The following is a 27,008-nucleotide window of genomic DNA, read 5'->3' as shown; positions in this document are numbered from 1 at the left end:
AGAAGGCAATAAGATTTGTCTGGCATGATCTGTTTTTGACAAACCCATGTTGGCTTTTAGTAATTACTTTGTTTGCCTGTAGGTGTTCGCTGATTCGTTGTTTGATTATCTTTTCCAGAATCTTCCCAGGTATTGAGGTCAGGCTGATAGGTCTGTAATTTCCTGGATCCATTTTTTTTTTCCTTTTTTGAAGATGGGAACCACATCAGCTCTTTTCCAGTCCTCTGGTAGTTTCCCTGTGCTCCTGGATCTTTGAAAAATATAGTTCAGTGGTTCTGAGATCATATCTGCCAGTTCCTCAAGAACCTTGGGCTGTAATCCATCTGGTCCTGGTGATTTGAACTTGTCTAGAATGGACAGGTGCTCACTTACCATTTTCTTACTTATCTTAACTTGTGTTTCTATTCTGTTTTTTTATGGCAATATTTTTGACTAAACTACTCCTAGTTTAGTCTTGAATTCTGCAATTCGGCACTATTTTTGACTACTCTACTCCTAGTTTAGTCTTGAATTCTGCAAATCCCAAAGATTCTGTACATGAATCTATTAATTAATGTTCCATAAAGTAATTTGTGTATATTTCACTGGGCAAATTAATTATTTTAATAAACACAAAGCTGAAAATACATAGTTTTTGAAAGTATATCGTTAAGTAAGTTATATCAAAAGAACAGATAGGAGACCTTGGGTGCCATAATGCCTTTGCATAATAATTAGTGCTGTCAGGCACCAGGATACAATTTGTTTCCTCCCTGCTGCTTTTTGTTGTCGGTTTTGGTGCTGTCACCCATGCCTCCTTGACAGCTCAAGCACTTTCTATTCACAGTGTGAAGCAATTCATGCTGCCAGTCTGAGATGACTAATTAATGATTATTAATACCTAATCCTCATGGTCTGGAAATATATAAAGCTGTCATATAGCTTGTTTAGGTGTAATATCTGCTGGGTAGCAAACTTCGCAGAAATGCTATTTAAGTTATCTTGATTTCTATGAAATGAAAAAGATAGGATATACCATATTTTTTCATCTATAAGATACACCCTTGTATAAGATGCTCCTGCATGCGAGTTCCAAGCTTACAGCAAACAAAGTCAGCGCTGGGAGCAACCGCCTCATCACTTTAAATAGAAGCCTCCCGGACGACCCCACCCCCACCTATCTAACCAGCATCTGGCACGATGAGCATGCATAGTCAGTTCATAGCAGCAGCCTTATGACCCTGGTAAATAAACTGGTGTGAGCACTGGCATGACAGCAAGGCAAGGGAAGCAAAGGCAGGTTTTAAACTCCCCGCCATTTCTCCGTGCTGATCAGCTGTTCGGCAGAAATCTGGAAGTTCAGCCAGCTGACAATCTTGCCCCCTCCCCCTCCCATTAGTGGCAAGCCCACAGGGGCTTGACACCTGCACCAGGCGGCATGGCAGTGGCATGTAAAGAACCCACATGGGCATGCCCTGGGCTGTGGAGGTTACCATTATTTTTTCATGTATAAGACACTGCACTTGTATAAGACACACCTGATTTTTGAACTGGGTGTTTGCAGGAAAAAATAGTGTCTTATACATGGAAAAATACAGTCAGTGTTATGTCTGTATAAACTATTTGGGATCTGAGCGAAACTGTTTGGCACCATGCGCTGTGGTGGCACAGTGGTTAGAATGTGGTACTGCAGGCTATTTCACTGTTCACTTCCAGGAGTTCGATTCTGACTGGCTCAAGATTGACTTAGCCTTCCATCTTTCCAAGTTCGGTAAAATGAGATTGTTGGAGGCAATAAGCTGACTCTATAAATCTCTTAGAGAGGACTGTAAAGTACTATGAAATGCTATTGCGATATGCAGATTTGTGAAAGTATCTCCTGCATGTCTATAGGCATATTAAAGAGATCAGGAAAGGGTTCCAATGCAACTGCAATGAGCGACCAAGAAGTCACCTCTTGGAAAGATTGCGTAATCCTCATATATATAAACAAATATATCCATTAGTTGCAATATTTGCCATTTGTTAAGCTATACTTGAAAATCTATTTCCTGAGAAAGGAACCCCATTAAATATACTTATTTCTCTGTAAAGATGTACAGTTAGAAATTTATGAGACTTTCATTTTTTCCAAACAATTTTATTGGTTTTTCCATTTTTGCATCAAGAAGCTTAAGAACCAATGTGGAGATAGGGTAATCAGTTGAATACAACAACATCATAAATATATGGCTCAAGTAATACTTCTTAAAATTTCCCTCTCTATCAATTAACATAATATAGTCAAATTAATACATTTCTAAATAAAATTCATTTGTTAATACATTCCTAAATAAAAATTCCATTAATCAATAAAAATTATCAGCAACCCATTACCTATGTAAATCAAAATCCTGTTTTCAGCTATTATTAATTTCCAAATACCATATCCAGCCTAGCCTTAAACAGACATATTATTTACCATTTGGATGTCCCAAAGTTCTCTTATTTAAACATATTATTTCTATCATTACATTCTTACATTTCTTAACTATATTCTGTTTCTTATTCAGTAATTCTTCATTTGTTAATTTCATCTCTTCCATTATTGCAATCTTTTTCTCATTATACTCTACAAATTAATTATCATACCTAATAATTAAAAAAACATAAGAAAATAGAAAATATAGTAAAAAAAAGATAGAAACAGACCAAGTGGAAGAAAAAGAAAGAAGATCAATTATTCCAAAGACTGTATTCTTACTATATTTCAATACTAAATTCAAAATCTTATCCTAATAACACCTCTTAACACCTCTTAAAAATCCAAATTCAAATCAATCTGCATCTCTATGAAGCATTCGCAACCCATAACTGTAATCTTAAATTCCATATTTATATCTTATTCTAGCTTTCTTTCTATTCCAAACAGGTTTCCATAATAAAGACTCTAAATCCGCAAATAAGTCTCTCTTCATCTCTAGCCAGAATATGTAAACCAAAGGAAAGTCTCCCATTGTCCATTTTAATAAGCTCGTATCAAAGTTGTAGCGATTCTCGATAGCTTATAATTGGACCTCAATCCCCATCCTTTTTGAAGTTGCATATAGTTTAATTGCAGTCACTTAAAATCATCCAAAATTTGAATGGGTTGTATATAAGATGATGTATAATCCTTTTTAGTGTTATTTTGTTCTTCTTTGTTGATTTTTTATCTGTCAAGAAATCAATTGGATTCTGCACATCAGCTTGCCCTTCTGGGGTGACATCCTTAGTTTCTGTGCTAAAAATAATTTGTTCATTGGCATCAAAGATTTTTTCCAATGTAGCTTGATAATCCAGATGTGAATTAAATTCCTCCATCTCAGCTTCCAGTTCCAGTTCTGGGTCGCAGCGCTGCAGTCGTACAGAGAGACTCCTCTCTTCGCCGGCTGAGTTTCCTCCACTGGTAGACCTTTGATTGGGTCGAAAAGTCACCCTGGAGGGGTGACTACCATTGAGGAGGCCCCTTGTATGACTGCAGAAGGGCGGCAGCGTCTTCTGCAGTCTGAGTAAGCTTCTTTGGGCTGACAGAATAAAGATTGGTCAGTAAAATGGCTGATCACTTAGCTGCACCAGCCATAAGCCACAAGAACATCTAAGCAAAATAGAACCACTGTGAAAGATTCGGTGAGACTTTTCCTTGCCTCTATTTTCCCTATTGATTCCCGTGAAAAACCTTTTGGGAACTATTTCCCTATTTTGTTAAAGCGGCGTTGCTGATGGAGGAAAAAAAAGCTTTGGAACAAAATAAAAATTAATTTATACTTTTTAATGGTTGACTTTATTTTTGGACATCTGGGGTCCCAAAATTCCCTGATATATAGACTTAATATGCTAGTTATTTGGAGAATATTGCTCTCTTTTACTTTTCACTTTTTTTAATTAAAGAAAAGAAGGAAAAGAGAAAAAAGGAAAGAAATTATTTTTACTTGGGGTTTGGAAAGACTGAATAACTTTGGATAACCCTCTGGGGACATCTTGTGGTGAAATTACCAACTGCAATCATTATTTCCTTTTCTTGGACTCTGAGTTTGACTTTGACCTTCAAATTATCACAAAAAGGAAAAAAAAGAAGCTCTACAGCTGGGTGGAGGCGGATATTGACTGATTGTTATTAAATACAGTTTCCACCAAAAGAATAATGGCTCTAAACATTACTGAAATGGAGGAAGCCTTCCTAGACTTTGATTACAAGTATATATTGGATAAAATTCTTGAAAATACTGAGCTAATAGTTGCCTGTACAAAGGAGATTATTTTTCTACGACAAATTAAAGCACATGGTGTAAGTGAGCACTTTGCAGGCCAAGGAACAGTAGAGGGGATGTATACCCAAGAGACCTGTTCTCAACATTGCTTACAAGTTATGAGACTTTCTAATCCTATTAACAGAACTTGCATAGATAATCCAGTAATATATATGGTTAATGGTACCAAGCCATTGGTCTGGCTGAGAAGCCTAATAGAACTAGAAGGTATTGACATTTCCCATCAATCCTGATGAAACTAATCTACTAATCTAATGCTTTTTCTATTCCCATACAGGCCTGAATACTGAATTAAAGAGATCTAGATAATCTACTACCTTTAGGAGCTTAGTAGCTGATCCTCCATCACACTCTCACCAACCTTCTTCCCAAAGAGAAGTTTGGAAAGTAGGTGGTAATTGTCAGATATGGCTGGATCTAGAGATACATCCCCCTGTTCCAAGTTGGCATCTTGTATTCTCTCAGATTTTAATGCAACAGGGGTCCAGCCCCCAGGTGGCTGAGCTATGAAAAGCCCTGTCTCAGGGTCCACATTCTCAAAGGAATCCCACCTTGTTTGGGTCTTCCAGTTGGGGAACCAATCCTGAGCAACTTTATTGACAAAGAATGTAGAACTATAGATGTCTGCAGAAATCTTATTTTCCTCAACCTTCTCTAAAAGGAATGAATCTCCACTCACAATAAAATGGAGAAGTACAGATATTTCCTTCCCCTTATTGCTACTATATAGGCCCAAACGTGGGCATGTACCATTATTTGATCATGATCAATTCTGGGGGGAGGGGTTGAGGGGGGAGGGCAAAGTAGCTTTAGATATCTTTTCATTACTTTAACTATCTTCAGTTTTTCTGAAAACCAGGGAGTCACAAAGGATCAATAACTGGAAAGAGGCTCCATAGAGGAACTTGTCTAGAACCCCGAGTGACTCATTTGTCAGAATTATGAACATTTTGAATTGCTTGAAATAAAAAAAATGGTTTCAAAGCTATTAATAGATTAAAAACTTTGCATGAATACACGCTGAGGTTTATTTTTCCTGGATTTATTTAGTTTCACTTGTCTTAATTTGTTTCCTGTGAAACTGTGGTATGACATTATAATTTTATTTATATTCCTCTCCTGTGCCAGCTGCCATTATGAAGTGGTTTCTTAATAATTATGTATATTGTTATGAAACCTAAATGGTAACTTGTTAAGAAATAGTCCATTTATAATCTTGTTTTTATTATGCCTTCAAGAAGATTAAGAGCTTTTCTTAAGGAAATTATTGTCTTAATGAGATACACAATTAATTTTAGACATGGGAGATTGTTTCCTGAGAGTCACAACACAATTGTTAAGAAGGTAGTTTGCTGGTACAGTTAAGGACCAATATTTTATTTGACTCAGGAATCTTGTTACCATTAGTCAATCTTGCATACAATGATTACCTTATATTTTTGAAAACCAAGATAAACCCATTTGACCATTTTTTTCTTGTGCTTTTTCAAATAATTTAAATGCTTTATATGAGTAAGTTAATTGTGAAGCAATTCTGGGTATAAGATAATGACCATTTTTACATTATACAAAAGAAATCCCAAACTTGTCCTGGTAGTGGAGCAATCACACATATGAAACACATCTTTTGTAAGAAACATGTTCAAATTCCAGACATCTTAGTGCCCAGAAAAAAATATAGAATGTGAAATATTTGTAATAATATTTCAGGTTCTTTTTCACTTCATTTACTTATTTTTACATTGGTAAATTGCTATATTATTTTGTAGAAATTATGTAGGATTTTTTTGTCTTTTGTATCTCACCTACAGCTACACAATTTGAGATGGGTGGCCATATAAATGCATAAGTGAATAATGTATATTTAAGCTACCTTTGTACCAGAACCAATGTGTGATAAAATATTTTTGTCCATTGCTGGGAAACAAGTATTTCAAAAAAGTAGGATTATTTCAAAGTTTGTGCATCAAACTTGTTAGGTCCCAGCTGTCCAAAATGAAATGCCCTAAAATAGGTTTAAGCAGAGTGTATGTCTGTGTACGTTTAAAAAGAGTCAAGTTGGTAGTCCAATCATGGAACTGTCCCCTTTTTCATGTATCACATAAGTGTACACAATACATAGAAAAAAAAGTCAAGACTTTGATCATTCAATTGGGGCTACCATTCTGACTTTTTTGACCTCTTCTGAGGATAACCTTTCACTTAAGGAAGCAGAATATTTGTTTTCCAATAAACATATTATCTGTTAACAACTTATAAGTTTTACATCAGGCATGAAGTTACAGTTGCATGAAGAGTTGGGAAATGACATTAATAATATGCTAGATTTAATAACTAATGTTTATATTTTATGATTTTTTAAAAAAATATACTCTATTCATCCACTCAAAGAATTCCGGACATTTCTAAGCTCTTTGCAAAGTCACTAAAGATTATAGTAAAGCACGTGCCAAATAAAAATTTGGAAGGAAAGGATTGCAAAATTTAAAATTCATGTTACTACATGGTCTATTTATGTAATCATTTCAGGCTATGCAGCCCTGTTTCAACTAGAAAGCCAAACAATGCTGGAATGTTCCTACTAATGAGTTAAGATTTAACTGTATGTAACATCAGCCATGATTATACAATGCTGGATTGTTGTTGTTTTTTTGGAAAGTTACAATATTTTGGTCACAGATATGCATGTGAGACACAAGCTGGACTACCCAGAATTGTATTTGTGCCACGATACGACAGAAATAAAGACAAAATGGCTTTGCAATTCTTCCTATAGCGTAGCACAGAAAAGGGAAATAATCAAGACATTATTAAGGCTAATGCATTGGAAGAGCTTCCTCATTTCGCTGCTTCTCTGTAATAAAACTATTGCTTTAAAAAGGCTGTCAATATTTTCCTAGCAAAAGTTCTAAAAGCTTTGTTTATCTTGTGATATTCCAGTTCATGACATTTCAATATTTTGCCTTAGAAATTCTTTCTCTTTTGTCCTTAAACAGCATAGCTATCCACTGCACTCTGGGTGGATTTTAGACAAATGCTACTGATTAAAGGATTTCCAACAAATTGAAAATTGCTTGGTTCATTAAATGTAACCATAGGTGGAAGCTGCACTTGACTGCATAAGAGTTAACAAGGGAAATTATCAATGTGAGCTGTTGCTTATTTCTTACACACCGGTCAGGCTTCTGGAACAAAACACAAGAATGCAATACATGAATATCTCCTGGAACACCCAGGGCTCTCTTTTCTTCTAATCCCTGTCATATTTAAAAAAAGAGAGAATAGTACTGCATGCACTTGTGCATAATCGGCACAACACTGAAAGCCTTGAGCCTTACCAAATAAATTGAGGAATAGATGGGGGATTACATGCTTCAAATTTGTAAAGAAGGGAATTGATGCCTTAAAAATTTAAAACTATCAGTAGGTGGGGTGATCTTTGCTTTTTTGGCAACTTCTACCCACCTATTCGTAGCCCAGAATTCTTTATAAAGGCCGGTTGTCTTTATTATTTTATTTTATTTTATTATTTTTGCACAAGAGAAGACAAACCTATAATTGGGTTCACGTATTGCCCTAAACCATTATGGACTTTTATGGGGGGATTTTGGCTTTATATATGATGTGAGCCTAACCATTGTGATCTGTAAACTGTAAGTGTTATCTCTGAATCCAGCAATCACAAGCCTTTTCTTTTTTTGCTTTTACAATCTGAGTTAATACAAGCCATGGCTAGGTGCTGTACGAATCCAGCTGTGGTTCTTCTATTAGATCTTTTGCCTCTATCCCCCCCCCCCAATTCTTTCTCTGGCTCTAGGGACCTTCATAAGAGAGCTACTATTAGGAGGAAGAATGTTTCCTATCAGGGGTCAACTGTTTTTGTTTTTTGTTTTGACCTTCCTCCATCCTTAGTGTTAGGAATGGCCTTTCCTATTTTTTTTTTTCTGCCTGATGCTTCACCGCCTACACAGGCATCAGGAAATGAGCTGGCTTGAGAACAAGCCTACTTTATGGCTTAGCACGTGGGCAAAGAGGAAGACCTGTTCTCCAGCATGATTGGATGGAGAACCCACGGATGGGTTGTCTTAATCTATCTGCTCCAATTGGACTAAGTCTGAAATTGGTAACGCCCCCTCTGTGCCAAGCGCACACCAGTTTTAGACTTAGTCTCTTTGCTCTAAGACGCGTTTTGTCTTCGCTCCTGGAGCAGAAGACTGTTTAATTCTATTTAATTACTTAGCTCAGGCTATTATTATTTGTTATTTTATTATTGATTCAGAATCGATTATATCTAGAAGAAAGATCAATTATCCCAGTCTGAAGCCTATTCAGGCTGACAGACTCACAACCCTCTCCCTCTGGGGGGGGGAACTTTTTCCTTGTTTGTTTTCCCTCACTTAGGGACAGCAAAATCAAACCTTCGATTTAAGTCGTTTTTCATCAGGAGCTGATCTGACGATCTTCCGACTGCCAGCTGATCGTCAGAGGCCTCCGACACCATACTCCGACGACCGGCACCTCCCAGAAGCAAGAGTAAGCTGCCGATCACACTGAGGGCTCCGCAACGTCGTCGAGCCTCGTTAGGCCTGGAGGGAGCCTTCCCAGGTCCCTCGGCCCCAGCAGACAGCAGCAGGTGAGAATTTGGGCGCGGCCCAATTTTCGGAGCCGGGAGGGCCTGTCAGGCCTTGGACGACAGCTTTTTCCAGCTGGCCTAATCACATGCCACCAGCTGCTTTAGGAGCCCAGGCGATTCACCCGAACGAGGGCTCGTCGCAGCTTAGACCCTAGGCCTCAAGGCCTTCTTCCAACGGCCGTTTTTTAGGGCGCCAAATTGGCGGCCGCCATTTTGAATTGCCTTCCGGTGGCCATTTTGGGTGTGGCTGAAGCCCCCGGCGGCCATTTTTTATGTGGTTGAGGCCCTCAGCGGCCATTTTGTGAGTGGCGGAAGTCACAGGCGGCCATTTGTGTGGGGCTGAAGCCTCGGCGGCCATTTTGTTTGTGGCTGAAGCCCTCGGCGGCCATTTTAAGTGGGGCTGAAGCCTCGGTGGCCATTTTGTTTGTGGCTGAAGCCCTCGGCGGCCATTTTGTTTGTGGCTGAAGTCATCGGTGGCCATTTTGTGTGTGGCTGAAGCCCTCGGAGGCCCTTTTGGTGCGTGGCTAAAGCCCTTGATGGCCATTTTGTGTGTGGCTGGGGCCCAGACTGCCTGGAACTTTCTCCTGAAGGCAGTATTCGATCATCGGTGGCCAGCTCTTCGAGAGAGCAGTTTTGACCGGGGAGGGCCTGATCGATCCCTAGTGATTGGGGTGCCCATCAATTCCCCGCCCTCCCCCCTCTTGGGCTGAATTATCTCTGTAGACTCCCTTGGTGAAGTACAGCGCCGAGGGGGGGCGTTTTGCCAAGGTTGAGACCAGAGCAACTCATCATGGCAGAGAGAGGCAGCGAGCCGGCCAAGAGGAGTCGCCAATCAGAGGCAAGTGGAAAGAGCACCACCAAGCGAGCCCAGCCAAGCAGGGAACCACAGAGGGAGGAAGGGTGCCAAAGACTGAGAGCGGTCTCCCCAGATCTGGCAGGCACGATGGGAAGGTCTATTTTTGAGCCCCTTTCTTCACATAGTGCCTCAGCCCCAGGGGCTTGGTCTCCCCCCAGGGGAATTCCCGAGTCAGATTCAAACCTAACAGTGGCTTCAGGGAGGGGTATAACCAGTCAGGACACCTCAGGGCCCCAGACCATATTCACCCCCACTGCAGCAGGGCTTCGCCCTCCTGAGAACCAGGCCCTGAACCCAAACTTCCTCCAGTCCATGATAGCCCAGGCTGTGGCTCAATTTATGGCCTCCAACACCCCACAGCCACCCCCCCAGACCACACATCATTCACAATCTCCGGACTGGATGGATGATCCCGCATCGGATCTGGAATCTACAGGAACTGAACAACCTGGCCTGATTTTGTCTGATGACGAGGGCATCGCCCCATCCGAACCCACCCCTCCTGTCGGTCTCTTTGACCATTCCTTCTTCAATTCCCTGCTACTCAAGGCCTACACTACTGCAAACCTCGCCCAAGAACAGGAGACCCCACCAAGATCCCAGGGTCCCCATGCCATATACACTGAGCCCTCTGTCTCACAGAATCATATTTCCTGCCCTCCCCTTTTTCTAAATATAGTCCAGAAACAATGGGAGAACCTAGGATCCCCCTTGAGCCCTGGTGCAGTAGAGAGAACATTATTCAATGTTGCTCCTTCCCTGACCTCCCTTTTGGAGATTCCTGAGATTGATGAGCCCTTGAACTCATTGTTTCCCAAGTCCAACATCCCTGGGGACATAAATGAGGCACTAAGGGCAGAGGACAAGAAGATCGAGTCCGCCCTACGCAGATCCCACCAGGCATCAGCCTGGGCAACGAGGGCGGCAACCTCCATGGCCTTCTTTGCCAGGGCTTCGGTCCTGTGGTTACGGGAGCTCCAGGACATGATCCCTCCGGACCAGCTCAGAGCCCACCAGAATCGGGTAAGTTGGTGGCCACGTCCCAGTATCTAGCCGATGCCTCCTTACACACGGCCAGATACACTGCCCGGACCATCGTGGCAGACATTTCAGCACGAAGGCTCCTCTGGCTCAGAAACTGGCGAGCAGACACCAAGGCCAAGTGGCGTCTGGCTTCTAAACCTTACACAGGTGGACATCTCTTTGGTAAGGCGCTAGAGCCATACCTAACCGAAGGTAAGGATAAACGCAAGACCTTGGTTAATACATCAAGGAGGGGAGATAGATGCTGGGGGAACTTGTCGCAGAGTAACTACAGAAGGCAGCCCTTTCGGCCAGCGCCATCCTGGGACTGGGCCCAGGCTTCTCGCCCCTCCTTTCAGAGACAGGAACGACAACAGGATCATTCAGCATACAGAGGCAGATCACAGTTCCAGACCAAGCGGTCCTTTCGAGGCGCAGGGAGCCGCTCCTTCAAGCGAGGCAAGTGAACCTGCAGCCTCACCTCCCATAGGAGGCCGGCTGGCCCTCTATTCCAGCATTTGGGCGGCCACTACTACGGATGCATGGGTGTTAGACACCGTCTCCCAAGGTCTGAGACTAGAATTTTGTTCCCATCCACCTGACAGATTCCGCTCTTGTCCTATTTCAACGAACAGGGCCAGAGCTGAACTTATGTCAGAGGCAATAGCCCACTTATTGCAGATACAAGCAATTGAACCAGTTCCACAAGAACAAGAAGGACGAGGGTTTTACTCAAACCTCTTCGTCATTTCCAAGACTTCAGGGGGCTGGAGGGCGATCTTGGACTTAAAAGGTCTAAACTTCTACTTGAAGTATAAAAAATTTAAGATGCAATCACTTCAATCAATCCTGGCTAGCGTCAGGCAAGGTGACTTTCTTACCTCCATAGACCTGACTGAGGCATATTTGCACATTCCCATTTTTCCTGGACACCGCAAATTCCTCAGATTCAGTTATGCCCGACGCCACTACCAGTATAGAGCCCTTCCATTTGGCCTCTCATCTGCACCGAGAGTATTTACAAGGGTACTGGCAGTGATTGCAGCCCACCTTAGACAAATTCCCATCAGAGTTCAATGCTATTTAGATGACATTCTAATTCAGTCATCATCATGGCAAAGTGCCGAAGCAGACCTCGCCCTAGCCATCAAAGTTTTGCAGGAGCACGGTTTTTCTGTTAATTTCCAGAAAAGTCATACTGTACCAACAACTCGGCTCCTCCATTTGGGCGCAGTTATAGACACAGACAATCTCAGGACCGACGGAACTCTATCCAGACTCTTGTACGTCGGATCCGAAGGGACAGAGTAGTCACATTGGCATCCCTTTCACAGCTACTAGGGAAGATGGTGTCCTGCGTGCAAATTGTGCCATGGGCACGTCTCCATGCCAGAGAATTAAAGTGGCTTCTCCTTCCATTTCAGAGACTTCATACCAGCACATCCCACCAGAAGGTCCGAGTTCCACAGTCGGTGTTGAACTCCCTTCGTTGGTGGGACTCTCCGGCACTGTCACGGGGAGCAGAATTCAAAGAACCAGACAGGATCACCATCACCACAGACGCAAGCCTATTTGGGTGGGGGGCACACCTCCACACACACTGGGCCCAAGGTCAGTGGTCCAGGCAGGATCTAAAGAACAATATAAACTGGCTGGAACTAAGAGCCATACACATGGCCCTAAAGAGATTCAGCAGCTTAGTACAGGGCCAGCACATCCTGGTCTTAACCGACAACATCACAGCCAAGGCCCATATCAACAGACAGGGGGGAACAAGGTCCAAGCCTCTCATGCAGGAGGCCAGATTGCTGGGGTCTTGGGCGGAAATGAATCTTGCCTCCATCAGGGCGGAGCACATATCCGGAGTGGCCAACCAGCAGGCGGACTCACTGAGCAGAGCCACCGTGGACCATTCTGAATGGCAGCTGGATCCGAAGATCTTCAGAGAGATCATGGACAGGTTTGGTTCCCCAACCCTAGATCTGTTTGCCTCCCCAGTCAACTCACAGCTTCCCAGATTCCTTTCCAGGTTCCCGTCTCCATCAGCGGAAGGAACAGATGCACTCCGCAGTCCCTGGCCCAGGGAACTGCTCTATGCCTTTCCTCCCCTGCCCCTTCTACCTGCCACGATCAGGAAGATCCTTCGCGAACAAGCAGAGGTCCTCCTGGTCGCCCCGCATTGGCCGAGACGATCTTGGTTCGCCGACCTGATGGAGCTCTCCGCATCCCCTCCATGGAGGATTCCAGCCAATCGGATCTCCCTCATTCAGGGGGAGTTACATCATCCGGACCCTCAATGGCTCCAGTTAACCGTCTGGCACTTGAGAGGCAGGCCTTAGGCCTAGACGCATATTCGTCAAGGGTCATAGCCATGATCCAGCAATCCAGGCGACCCTCGACGAATAGAATATACGATGCCACGTGGGAAAGCTTCTGTAATTGGTGTTTAGCTCACAAAATTGAACCCTTACAGGCTGCAGTGCCAGTTATCTTGGAGTTCCTGATGGATGGTCTGGACAAAGGGCTTTCCACAAGCACCATCCGTAGGCAGGTAGCAGCACTTGCCACGGTTATTTCCTGTGGCAAGGAATCCTTAACACAGCACCCTATGATACGCTCCTTCCTAAAGGGAGCTAACAATGCCAGACCACCAATGGTACATAGATATCCCTCCTGGGACCTTCATCAGGTTCTACAGGCTCTTGTCTCACCACCCTTTGAACCTATTGACACTTGTTTGCTCAAACAATTATCAATGAAGGTGGCCTTTCTGGTTGCTATAACTTCATGCAGAAGGATCTCTGAGCTGGCTGCCCTGTCAGTAAGAAAGGACCTGTGTATTTTCCATAAGGACAGGGTTACTCTCAGGTTAAATCCCTCTTTCGTGCCCAGGGTCAACTCCTTGTATCATAGGTCCCAGGACATAGTTTTGCCGGACTTCTGTTCGAACCCATCTAATGACACAGAGGCTCAGTGGAACAGATTGGATGTTCGCAGGGCCTTATATTGCTATATACAGAGGACCTCATCCTTCCGCAAGACTGAGGCTCTGTTTGTGTCATTTCACCCTTCGTCGTTAGGACAAAAGGTTTCCTCACCCACTATAGGCAGGTGGATTAGAGCTTGTATTTCTCTGGCATACCAGACTCAGTCACTTCAAGCTCCCAGCCATATCACGGCCCATTCCACCAGGGGCGCAGCCACTACAGCAGCCTGGTCTACCCAGGCATCCATAGAGGAAGTTTGTAGGGCAGCAACATGGGCATCGCCCTCCTCCTTTGTCCGTCACTACAAGATGGATGTATACGCATCTTCTACGGCTTCATTTGGCCGCAAGGTACTAGAACACGCATTAACATTGGATGGGACCCAGGCCCAATCTAATTCCCCACCCTAGGGACACAGGGCTTTGGTATGTCCCATCCGTGGGTTCTCCATCCAATCATGCTGGAGAAAGGAGCGTTGTCTTACCTGAACGCCTTTTCTCAGCATGATGATGGAGAATCCACTCCCTCCCATTAGGTCAGTTGGCCTGGTTCCCATTTGTTCAGACGCGTCGGACTAAAGTCTGGGTATCGCCTTAGTCTAAAACTGGGGTGCACTTGGCACAGAGGGGGCGTTACCAATTTCAGACTTAGTCCAATTGGAGCAGATAGATTAAGACAACCCATCCATGGATTCTCCATCATCATGCTGAGAAAAGGCGTTCAGGTAAGACAACACCCCTTTTCTATTGTCTGAAAGTGAGTGCTCTGAAAGTCTTTGCAGTTCTTTGCAAGGGAGTATGGACATGGACCCTGGATTCAATACTGTTAATTGAATATGCTTTCCATTTCATAATGATTTGTATTACTGATCCAGTTAATACTATGTTGCTGAATATTTGTTAACTGAAATTAACTAATCATTTACTGGTCGTACTGTTACTTGAATGTTGATATGCTTTATATAATACTGAAACTAATGTAGATTGCTAGATTCATATTGCTTATACTTAAATTGCATGAACCATCTTAAACACAAGCTATATGAGGGGGAAATGTGGTGTACAAATAAACTGACTATTACTTGGTTTATTTATTATACTGGCACCAAAACATATCCCCGCCTCTCTCTTTCCAACACTTAATGGGAGGCTTACATTTTTCACAGTATAGAATATTTTGCTGCCCTAAGAGTGCATATGAATGGATGCCATCAAAATTCAATATAATGATAAGAACAAGTAGACCTGAGGAAATTCACAAGGTTAATGCACATGCCAATGAGGTTTGTAGAGACGGTTGAGGAATTCAGTTTTTATGAATTCTTATATGATTGGCATTCCCTCCAAGGTTAAGTATCACTAAAATATTTTAAACCCAATTTGACACAAAATATATACTAAATTTCTAGCATCTCTCTACATTCTGTATGATACATTACATGCTTCTGTATAACCACCTTTGTTTTAATTATGTTTCCTGCTGTTTCTAAAACAGCAATGCCCAAATTATGTTAAAGACAGATGTATTGTATTGTGATACAGATTGGAAGGGGAAAGGTGCTCATATAGCACCTGTCAGCAACTCCTAAAAACTTATTTATTTAATTATTTAAAACATTTGTATAGTCACCTATCTTAAAACAATTATGGGTGGCTTACAACCAATAAAATATAAAATTCAACACTGATAAAACTAAAAAGAGAAAATCTGATGCCACAATCACCCTTCCTTGATGCAACCCACATTCTCATCTCACACTGACCTCACCCTGGAGGAGCAGCCAAGTTTTAAGTTGCTCTGGAAGGATAGAAGGATTGGGGTCTGTCAGATCTCAGAGGAAGGGTGTCCATAGGGCAGGGGCTGCAATAGAAAACGCACATTTCCAAGGACCCACAAGATGGCAGATGTCCTCTGGGGAATAGATAGATATCCCAGGGGGAAGTGGTCTTGCAGAAAACCCAGTCCCATGCCATGTAAGGCTTTAAAGATAACAACCAGCATTTTAAATTGCCCCTGGAGCTAGTGCAACTCACGCAACAGGAGTACAATATGGGTATTACCTAACATTGCACACTACTGCACTCTAGATCAGTTGTAATTTTTAAATAGTTTTCAAGGGCAGCCCCATGTAGTAATCCAAATGGGAAGTGATCAAAAGATGGCCATGAGCAAGCCTCCCAGTCCAGGAAGTATACAATTGCTGTACAAGAGAATTTTACACAAAGGCCATGGCTACACCTTCTCATCAAGCAGTAGCTGCAAGTCCAGGAGAACCTGCATGTTGTGTACCAGCTCTTCCTGGGGATATGAAACCCCACCCATAGTCCAAGATAATAGCATCATAATAGCAACACAATTGTTAGGTAATCTGGCCTCCCCATTGACTTTTCTTGTCAGAAGGTTGCAAAAGATGATCACACTGCAACCATCATAAATGCGAGTCAGTTGCCAATCTTCTGACCATGGGGGATGCTGTAATGGTTGTAAGTGTAAAAAATGGTCACAAATCACTTTTTTCAGTGCCTTTGCAACTTTGAACAATCACTAAACAAACGGTTGGAAGTCAGGGATTACTTGTATGTGCTCATGCTCCAAATAATATTTCCTTAATAAATCTAGAAGAGCTGTTTCTTCAATTTGGAGAAATGAAGCACTGATTCAAAAGGAATGACTCTGAATGAGATGGAAATCCCATTACTCTCTAGATGCTTTCTACGTGAAACCCCATCCACCCCATTCATTATGACAAATAGCCAAGAATGGTGGGAATTGTAATAAACAGCATCAGAGGGTCATGCATTTTTCATGTATTTCCAAAATCAACCATTATTCTCTACAGAAGCAAATGTAGGCTTTTGCTGAAAAGCTCCCTCTTTAGACTTTTATTTTGTTGTTGTTTTCACAGATACAAAATTTGGAAGAAGGAAGAACAGGTGGTGGTAGTATAATAACACAGATGAATAAGCATTATTATGCTGGAGTGCTCATATTCAGATTGCTATGATTGAATTATTTCATGTATCCATGAAACTAAAACCAAAGTTAAATATAAAGAAAGAGAATAATACAGTATGTGGAATTATAGAATACTGCTACCGAGAAACCAAAGTCAGAAAGATGGATTCAGTCACATTATTCTTGTCACAGTGGTGATCAAAGTGCATAAAGGCAGATTGTTGAATACTCCAACATTTAACCATTCAACACTTGTCAAGGAGTCTTTCTTTGAGAATATTAGCTTTTGTATCTTTAATAGTCATTGTTTATGGTATTAAAAATAACTCTCTGAGGGAAGACGGATGGTTAATAAGTATGAAAGTTAAATAAAATAAAATAAAATAAACTTTATAGAACTAGTGAATGTCTTTCAAGGGCATTCTATTTCAAAACTTAGCACTTTGCATGAATATAATATATAGTGGTGATACATGTTGAATATAATACTTTTAAAAAATTCCTTTGAATCACTTCTGATTCCTGGAAACTGCCTGAGGAAGTCAATATTGTTTCTTTGGTAACATTTTCAAAAGTGGTTTGTAATTGCCTTCTTTATAGGGCTGAGAAAGAGGGTCTGGCTCAAGAAACCTACTGTATAATCTAGGTTTCTAGATTATAACTTACTAATATTTACAATAAAAATTTCTGATAATCTTTGGTTTTTAAAAAATCAATAAAACAGGTAATGAAAGAACAACAGACTGCAATTGTGCAGTGTATTACTTTATTTCACTTTAGCATTTATTTTATGATCCTACAAGACAAACATCTATTACTATTAATTGAAGTTATTTTGGTGTGTGCATGTTATTATCAGTGGTGGGATTCAGCCAGTTTGCACCACTTTGGCAGAACCGGTAGCTAATTTTTTGTTGCCCAGGCCCAGAACGGACTTCCGGAAGTGGCATCCACACATATTTGAATCCCACCACTGGTTATTATGACTATTTAAGTAGACGCTAATAAACATTAGCTTAATGTTTATTTTGCACTGCCTCTATCTTTCCAGTAATTCATATACACTTGAACAATTCATGTACACTTGAACAAAATTCTGTTTTTTTTGCTGAACAGTAAATGCTTAGGGACCCAGTTATTGTTGATTAGGGCTATATTACTGAAAAGGGCTTTGAGAATGAAGGGCTTACGGGCCTCTACATTAAAGCAGCTCTAAAACACTTATTCTCATATGAGTACTTGAAACAATTTTTGCTGTACTGCCATAATTATGTACAAAGATTCTATGGCACTGGCTTGGGAATTGATAATCAGGCAATCTGAGACTGATTGTCTTGGGCAAGTATTGCCCAACTCTAAAATAATAACAGTTTCTTGCTTCAGTCTTTGGGATTTTCTCCCTCTCGTTGCTGAAATACTTAATGTGTTGGACTGATTTTAGAAAACAAGAGTTTTCTGGCTGAAAGGATAAAATGTTTCAGTGCTGATTACAAATGGGCATTTATCATTCAACATTTGTTTGGCATCATTACCAAATAGACAGTTGGGTCCATTGTTGTGAATAAAGAAGAATATTTTTATGAAGCTTAAGAACAGAGGCACCAAAAGATGATTCTCTCATGACAAACAGTACCAGGAGCAGTACACTGACTGGTCTTTCATCAATCATTGTCATTATATAGCCATTTAAGTAAAACAATAATTATGTAAAGACGTTGAGGGAATAGCTTTGATTTTTTTGTGGGGTGAAATGACAGCACCTTTATTAAATGCTGTTCATTATGTGGCAAGCGATTGTACCAAGCCAAATCATCATCATCATCATCATCATCATCATCCCTTTAACCCCATCAAACAAGAACATCAGCCTACCACAGGTCTTTGAGAAAGACTCAATGGGTGGATAAAAATGCCAAATCCAGTCTAAAGTGGTTGATTATGTGACAAACCATAATAATAATGTCACATTACAGAAGAAATGTGCATTTGACACACTTATTAAGATAGGTTTAGTAAGTTTTTTTCTATTATTAGCACAGCACCACCAGATAGCAATAAAATATACCTAATAGATATGCAGAGGGGATACCGAATCACTGGTCCTGTAGTGTTATATTCTGAAGAAAACCTTATATCATGTCTAAAACCAATGCACCACTAAGTTAATATACCATACCTGCTTGTTAAGACATTGGTATGCAGCTGTAGAGGAGTGGGTAATGCATAAATACCTACTTTGACATTATTCTCTGCAACTACTTTTATTTATATTCCTCGTTATTGAACAAAAAGTCTGGAACAGGAAATTTTGCATAACTTGAATTACAATAATAGAATGGTAAAGTTTGGAAAGCAAGAATTATGTAACAACTAGTAAGACTGATCCTTGTAATTACGGAAGAGAAGAATAACCAGTAGGAGGTGAAGTATAGCATTGATGCTCATCCTGCTTGTTGCTGACCTATTTTTGCTTCTTTCTAATCAGGAGAAGAAATTTGTTTAAGATTTCTCTGTCAAAAATAGGGAAGAATGAGAAAAAGTGCTGCTGTCCTTGATTGTAATAAGAAGAAAAATTGACATCCTCTTTGAAAAAGGAAGATAAGTAGCAGTCATACAGATAGCAAATCAATTATAAACATTTACTCATTTTACGGTACAGTAACATAAGGACTGGAGATTCCATTTCAAAACAATCATTGCCTCAAACATTCAAAGACCAAGAAATGTTCTTGTAATACTCTACTGTGGTCATGTAGCAATCAAACCACAAAGGACTCTCTTCAGCAGCATTAGCTGAATCAGAGATCCAGCCAAAACAAAAAGATTGGCCTGCTGAATACATACATGCTGTCAAATTTAGTTTATCAGCCTCACAGTTATTACAATTTATTCTGTTGTTTGAGTTAAAATGTCACTGGAATATATTAATATGGTATTACTTCTGATAAGGGCACATTAAAGGTTATAGAAATAATATATTATCAGAGACTAAGCATGTACATCACTTGATATGCATTCTTTATCAGTAATGGTTCATTTATGAAATATATGTGATCTTATTACCTAAAGTGCTTCTTAAGAAGTGTGTATATGTACACACATGCATATCTGTGAATACTCTGATAAGCTTTGTGAATGGTACATTCCAATTAGAATAGAATAGACCTGGAAGGGACCATGGTCTTCAAGTCCGGCCCCCTGCTCAAGCAGGAGAACCTATACCATTTCAGACAAGGACTGTCTAGTCTCTTAAAAATCTCCAGTGATGGAGCACCCATGATTTCTGAAGACAAACTGTTTCACTAGTTAATTGTCCTCACTGCAGGCAGAAATCTAGAGATAGGAATGGAGATAGCAATTAGGGCTGAATTAGCCCATCCAGGAGCATTTTGTTTTGATCTCTGTCTAGCAATTCAGAGGTTAGGTGTAGATAACTTCTATCTGACATGCTAACGGCAGATAAAATCTATCTGACATGCTAACGAGAAATCCAAGATGGGGCTCTTGATCAAAAGTCTTCAAATGTTTCATTAAAGAATCCAGAAATAAGCAGTTGCATTTTTTTGTTCTCTGTTGCCCACTTCTCAGTTTCACATTAACAAGATAATGTACAAAGTATTGTCAAGTGCTTGTTCTGCACTGCCCTTAACATGAACTTGCATTAATATCTAATAAGTCAGCTCCAAGAGTCAGTCTATATTTATTGTTGAGTCTGGAATGCTGCCTTGGTTAACAATCTTTCTTTAATTCCTCTTTCCCTAATTCCAACAAAAAGAACCATATGATTAACAACTTTTGTAGACCAAATATTCATTATATTGTCAATTCATAAATGGCAACCCTATTATTTTCTGGGAAATAATAGTGGGCTCAGTGGGTCTCACTTTTTGTCAAATATTTATAGGATTGGCCTGCCAGAATATGAGAATAATAAAATTCACTGAGAAATCTGATAATTGGAGAAGGAATCATATTTTAATACACAAAATTCTTAAAGTAAATATAAAGAGAATAGAATATGCTAGAATATGAGAGTAATAAAATTAACTGAGAAATCTGATACTTAATTGGAGCAGGATTCATATTCTAATACAGAAAATTCTTAAAGTAAATATAAAGAGAAAACCAGAGACATTTTATTTTATTTCTAAAACAAAACAGAAACACAAGTTAAGATAGGCAAGAAAATCGTTAGTGAGCACCTGTCCAGCCTAGATGAGTTCAAATCGCCAGGACCAGACGGATTACACCCCAGAGTTCTCAAGGAACTGGCAGATGTGATATCGGAGCCACTGAACTATATTTTTCAAAGATCCTGGAACACAGGGGAACTACCAGAGGACTGGAAAAGAGCTGATGTAGTTCCCATCCTCAAAAAAGGAAAAAAAATGGATCCAGGAAATTACAGACCTATCAGCCTGACCTCAATACCTGGGAAGATCCTGGAAAAGATAATCAAACAACGAATCAACGAACACCTAGAGGCAAACAAAGTCATTACTAAAAGCCAACATGGGTTTGTCAAAAATAGATCATGCCAGACAAATCTTATTGCATTCTTTGACCAAGTGACAAAATTAGTGGATCAGAGGAATGCTGTGGACATAATTTACTTGGACTTCAGTAAGGCATTTGATAAAGTAGATCACAACCTACTACTTGACAAGATAGAAAAATGTGGGGTAGACAGAACCACCACCAGATGGATCCGTAGCTGGCTGACCGGCCGTACTCAGCGAGTGGTCCTCAATGGAACTGCATCTATATGGAGGGAAGTGTGTAGTGGGGTGCCCCAGGGCTCTGTTCTGGGCCCAGTACTCTTCAACATCTTCATCAACGATTTGGATGAAGGGATAGATGGGGAACTCATCAAATTTGCAGATGACACCAAGCTGGCAGGAATAGCCAACACTCCAGAAGACAGGCTTCAGATACAGAAGGATCTGGACAGACTTGAACACTGGGCACTAACTAACAAAATGAAATTCAATGGTGAAAAAAGCAAGGTTCTACATTTAGGCAAGAAAAACCAAATGCACAAGTACAGCATAGGTGGCACCATGCTCAATAGTAGTAACTGTGAGAGGGACCTCGGAGTCCTAGTAGACAATCACCTAAATATGAGCCAGCAGTGTGCTGCAGCTGCCAAAAAGGCCAACACAGTGCTAGGCTGCATTAACAGAGGGATAGAATCAAGATCACGTGAAGTATTAATACCACTCTTCAATGCCTTGGTAAGGCCACACTTGGAATACTGCATCCAGTTTTGGTCACCACGATGTAAAAAAGATGTTGAGACTCTAGAAAGAGTACAGAGAAGAGCAACAAAGATGATTAGGGGACTGGAGGCTAAAACATATAAGGAACGGTTGCTAGAATTGGGTATGTCTAGTTTAACGAAGAGAAGGACAAGGGGGGACATGATAGCAGTATTCCAATATCTCAGGGGCTGCCATAAAGAAGAGGGAATTAAGCTATTTTCCAAAGCACCTGAAGGCAGGACAAGAAGCAACGGGTGGAAACTCATCAAGGAGAGAAGCAACCTAGAACTAAGGAGAAACTTCCTGACAGTGAGAACAATTAATCAGTGGAACAGCTTGCCTCCAGAAGCAGTAAATGCTCCAACACTGGAAGTTTTTAAGAAGAGACTGGACAGCCATTTGTCCGAAATGGTGTAGGGTTTCCTGCCCGAGCAGGGGGTTGGACTAGATGACCTCCAAGGTCCCTTCCAACTTTACTACTATTACTAAGACTTTGTGCTTGAAGTGGAAAAGAAATGAAATTTGATTTTGGGCTTTACCGATTAAATATGTATATAACTAGAAATGGCTAGTTTAAACTATTATGTAAAAGTAAAAAGTTGAGGTATGATGTTAATGTCTTATTCTACTGTGCCCAAGGGAATTAGAAGTCAATGCCTTTTCTTTCTTTCTCTCCTCCTTTTCCTCACTTTCCCTTCCCTATTTTTCTTATTATTTGTTTTTGTATATTTTTTGTATGTTATATCATAAACTAATACAACTGTAGAAAAAAATTAAAAAAAGAAAAAGAAAAAAAGAAATGAGAAACCGGATACTTAATTGAACAAATAAACTCACCAGCTTTCTCAGTCCGGTGTTTTGGACTCTCTTGTCCTGGAAGGCATGGGCAAGGCCCTTCACATCGAGCCACAATGTTTTTGCCAGATGTGCAGGCATGAAACTCCAACTTGCACTGTAAACACAACAAAACAAACACAATTTATTTGATGCAAAATTGGACACAGATATGAAAATAAACATTGTCATCAGAACAGAATCATGAGAGTAAGTTTTTGTGGTCTGAATTTCAACTTACTTGCTCTGCTTATTGGTGCTTCTTGCTGTGTCTGTGTAACACCAATACTCTGAGAGTGCCATTGGCTCCCAATTGCATCTGAGTGCAGTTCAAGGTACTATTATTTTCTCTAAGCCCTGCATGGCATAGAGTTTGGTTACTTGAAAGTATCTGAGCATCTGCCCTCCCCACATGCTCTGATAGAAAAGGTTTACTCCAGGTCCCTTCCACTGAAAGATTTCATCTTGTGGGAACCAGGGTGCATGCCTTCTCTCTTATAGAACAACCTTCCTCTTGACATATAAAGGCTGTCAAGACCTGGCTCTTTCCCTAAGACATGATGCTTGGTATCCTGACTGGATGATGGTGGTACTGCTGTTTAAGTCATCGTCTACTTTTGTTAATATTGTTTGTAAGTATATGCATTATAATTTTATATTCTTTTCATTAGACTCTGTCACCTTGGTTGAGTTGGAGCACTATATAAATGTTTTAAGTAAGTAAATGAATATGTAAATCACTAAGTTTGGTTTTAAGAGGCTATTCAGATTCACAATCCAAAACGTAGCAAAGAATAGAATACACATACTTATTTAGTAAAAACTTGAAATAAATCTGAATTGAATGAATCACAATTAGCTAGATTTAATTAGTCTTTTCTTAAACATTTAGAAATCACAGTCCATCAACAAGTTTTGAAAGGACTCTTAAGGACCTGCTCACCTTGCATGACTGCATGAACCCCACAGCTATTGGTTTTAATCTTCTTCCTTATATAAAAACTTCTTACAAGCTTTGTATTAATACCCCCCACAACAAATGACATAAATTAGCCAGTTTTAGAGGAAAAGCATAGGTTAGAAAACTATCTGTGAAAATGAATAATTTAGTCATTTTAAAGCATGTCTATCTGAATTCCTAAACAAGATTCTATATCTTATGGATAGTACTGAAGCCATGCTTACAACTGTTGTGTGGGAACCAAAGCAAGGTAACTACATGAGATAAATCAATCATTAAACCAGTGAAGCACCATGTGTTTTGCAAAATTATGTTTTTGCTTTCTATTCTACTACAATAAAAAAGCAGAGTGAATGAAGCAGAATGTTGCTGTAAGATTAATGCCTCCTACTTTGAAAATGTCAGAAGTAGCTTGCTGCTGCTTGTGTGTATTTTTGTAAATGAATTCACCTCTCCAGGCTTTAATCTGGTAGTAGGAGACCATTTATTCTTGACAACATTCTGTCACATTGATATTATCTTCAGGTGCTTTCTGGACTTTAGAGGACTCTGCGGACTGCAAACTCCAGATGCTATTCCGTTCTTCAGTTTTAGAATATTTGTGGATACAGCCTGCTATCTGCTTGTGGATAAATTCATAGGGCATTTGATGCTATGTACTTTTTCTATACACGTGTAAGAACCACATGTAAATCCCATATGCGAAATGTGGCATTCTGGGTACTAGGATTTCAGTCAAAAGTGGACGATAATTCAAATTATAAAATGATAATGGCTGACAGATATTCTGATAATGCTATGATTTGTCTTTTTGATTTGGTATGATCTTTTCCTGTTCTTGTTGTTCCTATTAAAATTGCATATATTGTTTTGTTAAAATATCTGTTGAAGTCTTTTTAATTGAAGCAGATTGGGTCCACAGTAGACATCAAATAGTATCTTGAATTACAGTCTCTTTGATGTGCCAGTAAGCTCCTGTAGAAAACCACTGGCTCTGTAGTTTTAAAATTGTCTGGATTTGCTTATTCTACAGTCATGGCTTCAGATAGTAAAATATACAGAGTTAATTCTAAATGTTCCTTTTTGCGTGGAATGGCTAGTGGCAGCTTTATAAAAAACATCCCTGGAGGAAGAAAAAGTTTTCAAAGGAGATTACGCCACCACGAGCTGCAGTTTCAAACAAACTTCCTACCCAAGCTACCTCACAGCTTTGTCACCAGGAGTGAGAATTCAGCCATGAGGTAGACATTTCCAGCACTTATTCTATTAGAACATCTTGTTTAGCCAATAAACACAAAAAAAAGGTTAGGATTCTAGCTTGATTTATGTCTATTTTCAGAGTACTAATTCAGTGCAAGCCAATTCTCAACCAAATTTAAAGTTCTATAACAAAGTCAGATAATTGTGTGGAAAGTGAATGTGGGGTCACCAGTATTATCTCATTGTTTTAATTCTCCATGGATATATCCACTGAACAGGCTGTAAGCAAATACTACACATTAGATTTTAATAGTTTGAACACCAACCACTAGAGTTCAGAATATAGAAACACATCATTTTAAAGCTAATAGTGTCTTACTGAAATCAAGTTCCAAAGTCATTTTCCCTGGAAGCAGCATTGGGACCGTATATAGGCCACAAAGCAAGTCATCCCAGCCGCTTGCCCATATTGTCAGCATTACCAGGAGCTCATTTCTGCCGTCTTTTCAGTGGCTCTTAGAAGTAACAAAAATTCCTCCTACCTAATGAGTGTACTCAATTATTTTGTAAAGATGTGGTAAATTTCCTTTATTGCGGCAGCTTTCCTAATGTGTATAGTTTTCCTAGATGGTTAAGTGCTGGTAGCCTAAAGTATAAATATGAACCGAGACAGGAGCTTTTTTAATGTGTATTCATTTACACAATAATTAATAATGATCTAATGTGTCAATCAACATTTAGTTACTGTATCTATAGAATTGGTAATTCTAGCCTAATCAGCTGTAAAATCTTCTTCAGAGAGGCAAATAATACCCACTCTAGAAAACAAATGTAACACACACATTTCCCAAATGGCTAAACACATATTATACAGTAAATGCTGAATGTCATTTAGGTGGTCTTGGCCACCACTACTGGCAGATTTAATGTCAATTAATATTATTAACGGTGATTCATATTCAGCCAGAGAATTCTGCTGTTCATTAGATCAGTTATTAATAAGGATAATTCTAGTTGTATGGGTTTCTCCTTTCAAGAAATGACATGAAGTTGACTGACATGAAGTTTTCCTTTGCAAAAAGGTAAATTCAGCTTCATTGATAACAATAAGGAACCAAGAGCACATAAATTGCTGAGACTAATTTATTCACCCTATTTGCCGGTCATTACGCCACAAAAATAATCAAGAAATCTGGACATAAGACAGTTAAAATTGATGAAACTATTACAGAAATAAAGTAGAAGGGTATCAACTAAAACTCTGGGATCAAGAAATTCAGTAAGAGAAGCATCAAAACCTATATGTTTAAGGTTGTTTTAACTCATGTTTTAACTCATGTTAAATTCATTTTTAAATCTTCTTGGTTTGAAATAGCAGGTAACAAATAAGTGAAACAGCACTAGTTTTTTTTAAAAAAATATTCGCCCTTGTGAGTATATTTAAAAAAAGTGGTTTTTAAAAAAAATCTGCAGCTTTTTAAAAAGCTAGCTGTCTTATTTTCTATGGTGATGTTTTCTATAAAAAGCACCAAACCACATTGAAAGCGTTAACACCATAACAAGAAGATTTATAATGATAAGCCCATAGGATGTTAGCAGACAATGTTTCGATACAAATCAACAAAATCTTCTTCTCCAAGGAATGCCTGAATCTCTAAATGATTAGGAGAAAAAAGGTTAGAGAGAAAAATATCCAAACAGTTATCCCTTATTTCAAAATATATTTTTTTATTGATCAGATAAGAGGAAAACATCATTACTTTTTAAGAGATGACAACTATAGAAAGCAGAAATATATCCAGAGAAAGAAATTATGGGGACTTCCGGTTTGGTGTTCGACGAGATGGGTGGAAGAAGCCAGGGCTCCGGATTCTTAGCCCGATTTTGTTCTGCCCAGCGACCCCAAGGGGTCAGAAAGTTGCCCTGGAGGGGCAACAAAGAAGGAGAGATGCCTCAGGAGTCCGGACCAGACAACGGTCGGTCCAGACAGACTGAAGAAACCCTCTAAAAGGAATATTTCAAAATATTTC

The 27,008-nt window shown here is 39.9% G+C and overlaps 1 protein-coding gene across 6 annotated transcripts in view; it reads right to left on the bottom strand.

The window, feature by feature from the left end:
- Window positions 1-2,625: 2,625 nt before the first annotated feature.
- LOC120301243 (testican-1-like) overlaps window positions 2,626-27,008 on the bottom strand; it is a 400,730-nt gene continuing 376,347 nt past the window's right edge. For 2 of the 6 annotated variants that reach the window (XM_039328200.1, XM_039328199.1), the window contains 2 exons: window positions 22,821-22,935; window positions 2,626-3,524 (listed from right to left, as the gene is read on the bottom strand). In XM_039328200.1, the coding sequence (XP_039184134.1) occupies window positions 3,070-3,524; window positions 22,821-22,935 (570 nt within the window). In that variant the 3' untranslated portion in view covers window positions 2,626-3,069. Of the gene's footprint in view, window positions 3,525-15,175; window positions 15,628-17,201; window positions 19,200-20,005; window positions 20,056-22,820; window positions 22,936-27,008 lie in introns of those variants that run through there. The other 4 variants (XM_039328197.1, XM_039328202.1, XM_039328201.1 and 1 more) reach the window with 4 other exon arrangements.

Source organism: Crotalus tigris, unplaced genomic scaffold (assembly GCF_016545835.1).
Source record: "Crotalus tigris isolate CLP2741 ecotype Arizona unplaced genomic scaffold, ASM1654583v1 scf7180000024373.493273, whole genome shotgun sequence".
In the NCBI taxonomy this organism is placed as follows: domain Eukaryota; kingdom Metazoa; phylum Chordata; class Lepidosauria; order Squamata; family Viperidae; genus Crotalus; species Crotalus tigris.
The sequence above is the reverse complement of the archived record's forward strand: the minus strand, read 5'-3'. Positions and strand labels throughout refer to the sequence as shown.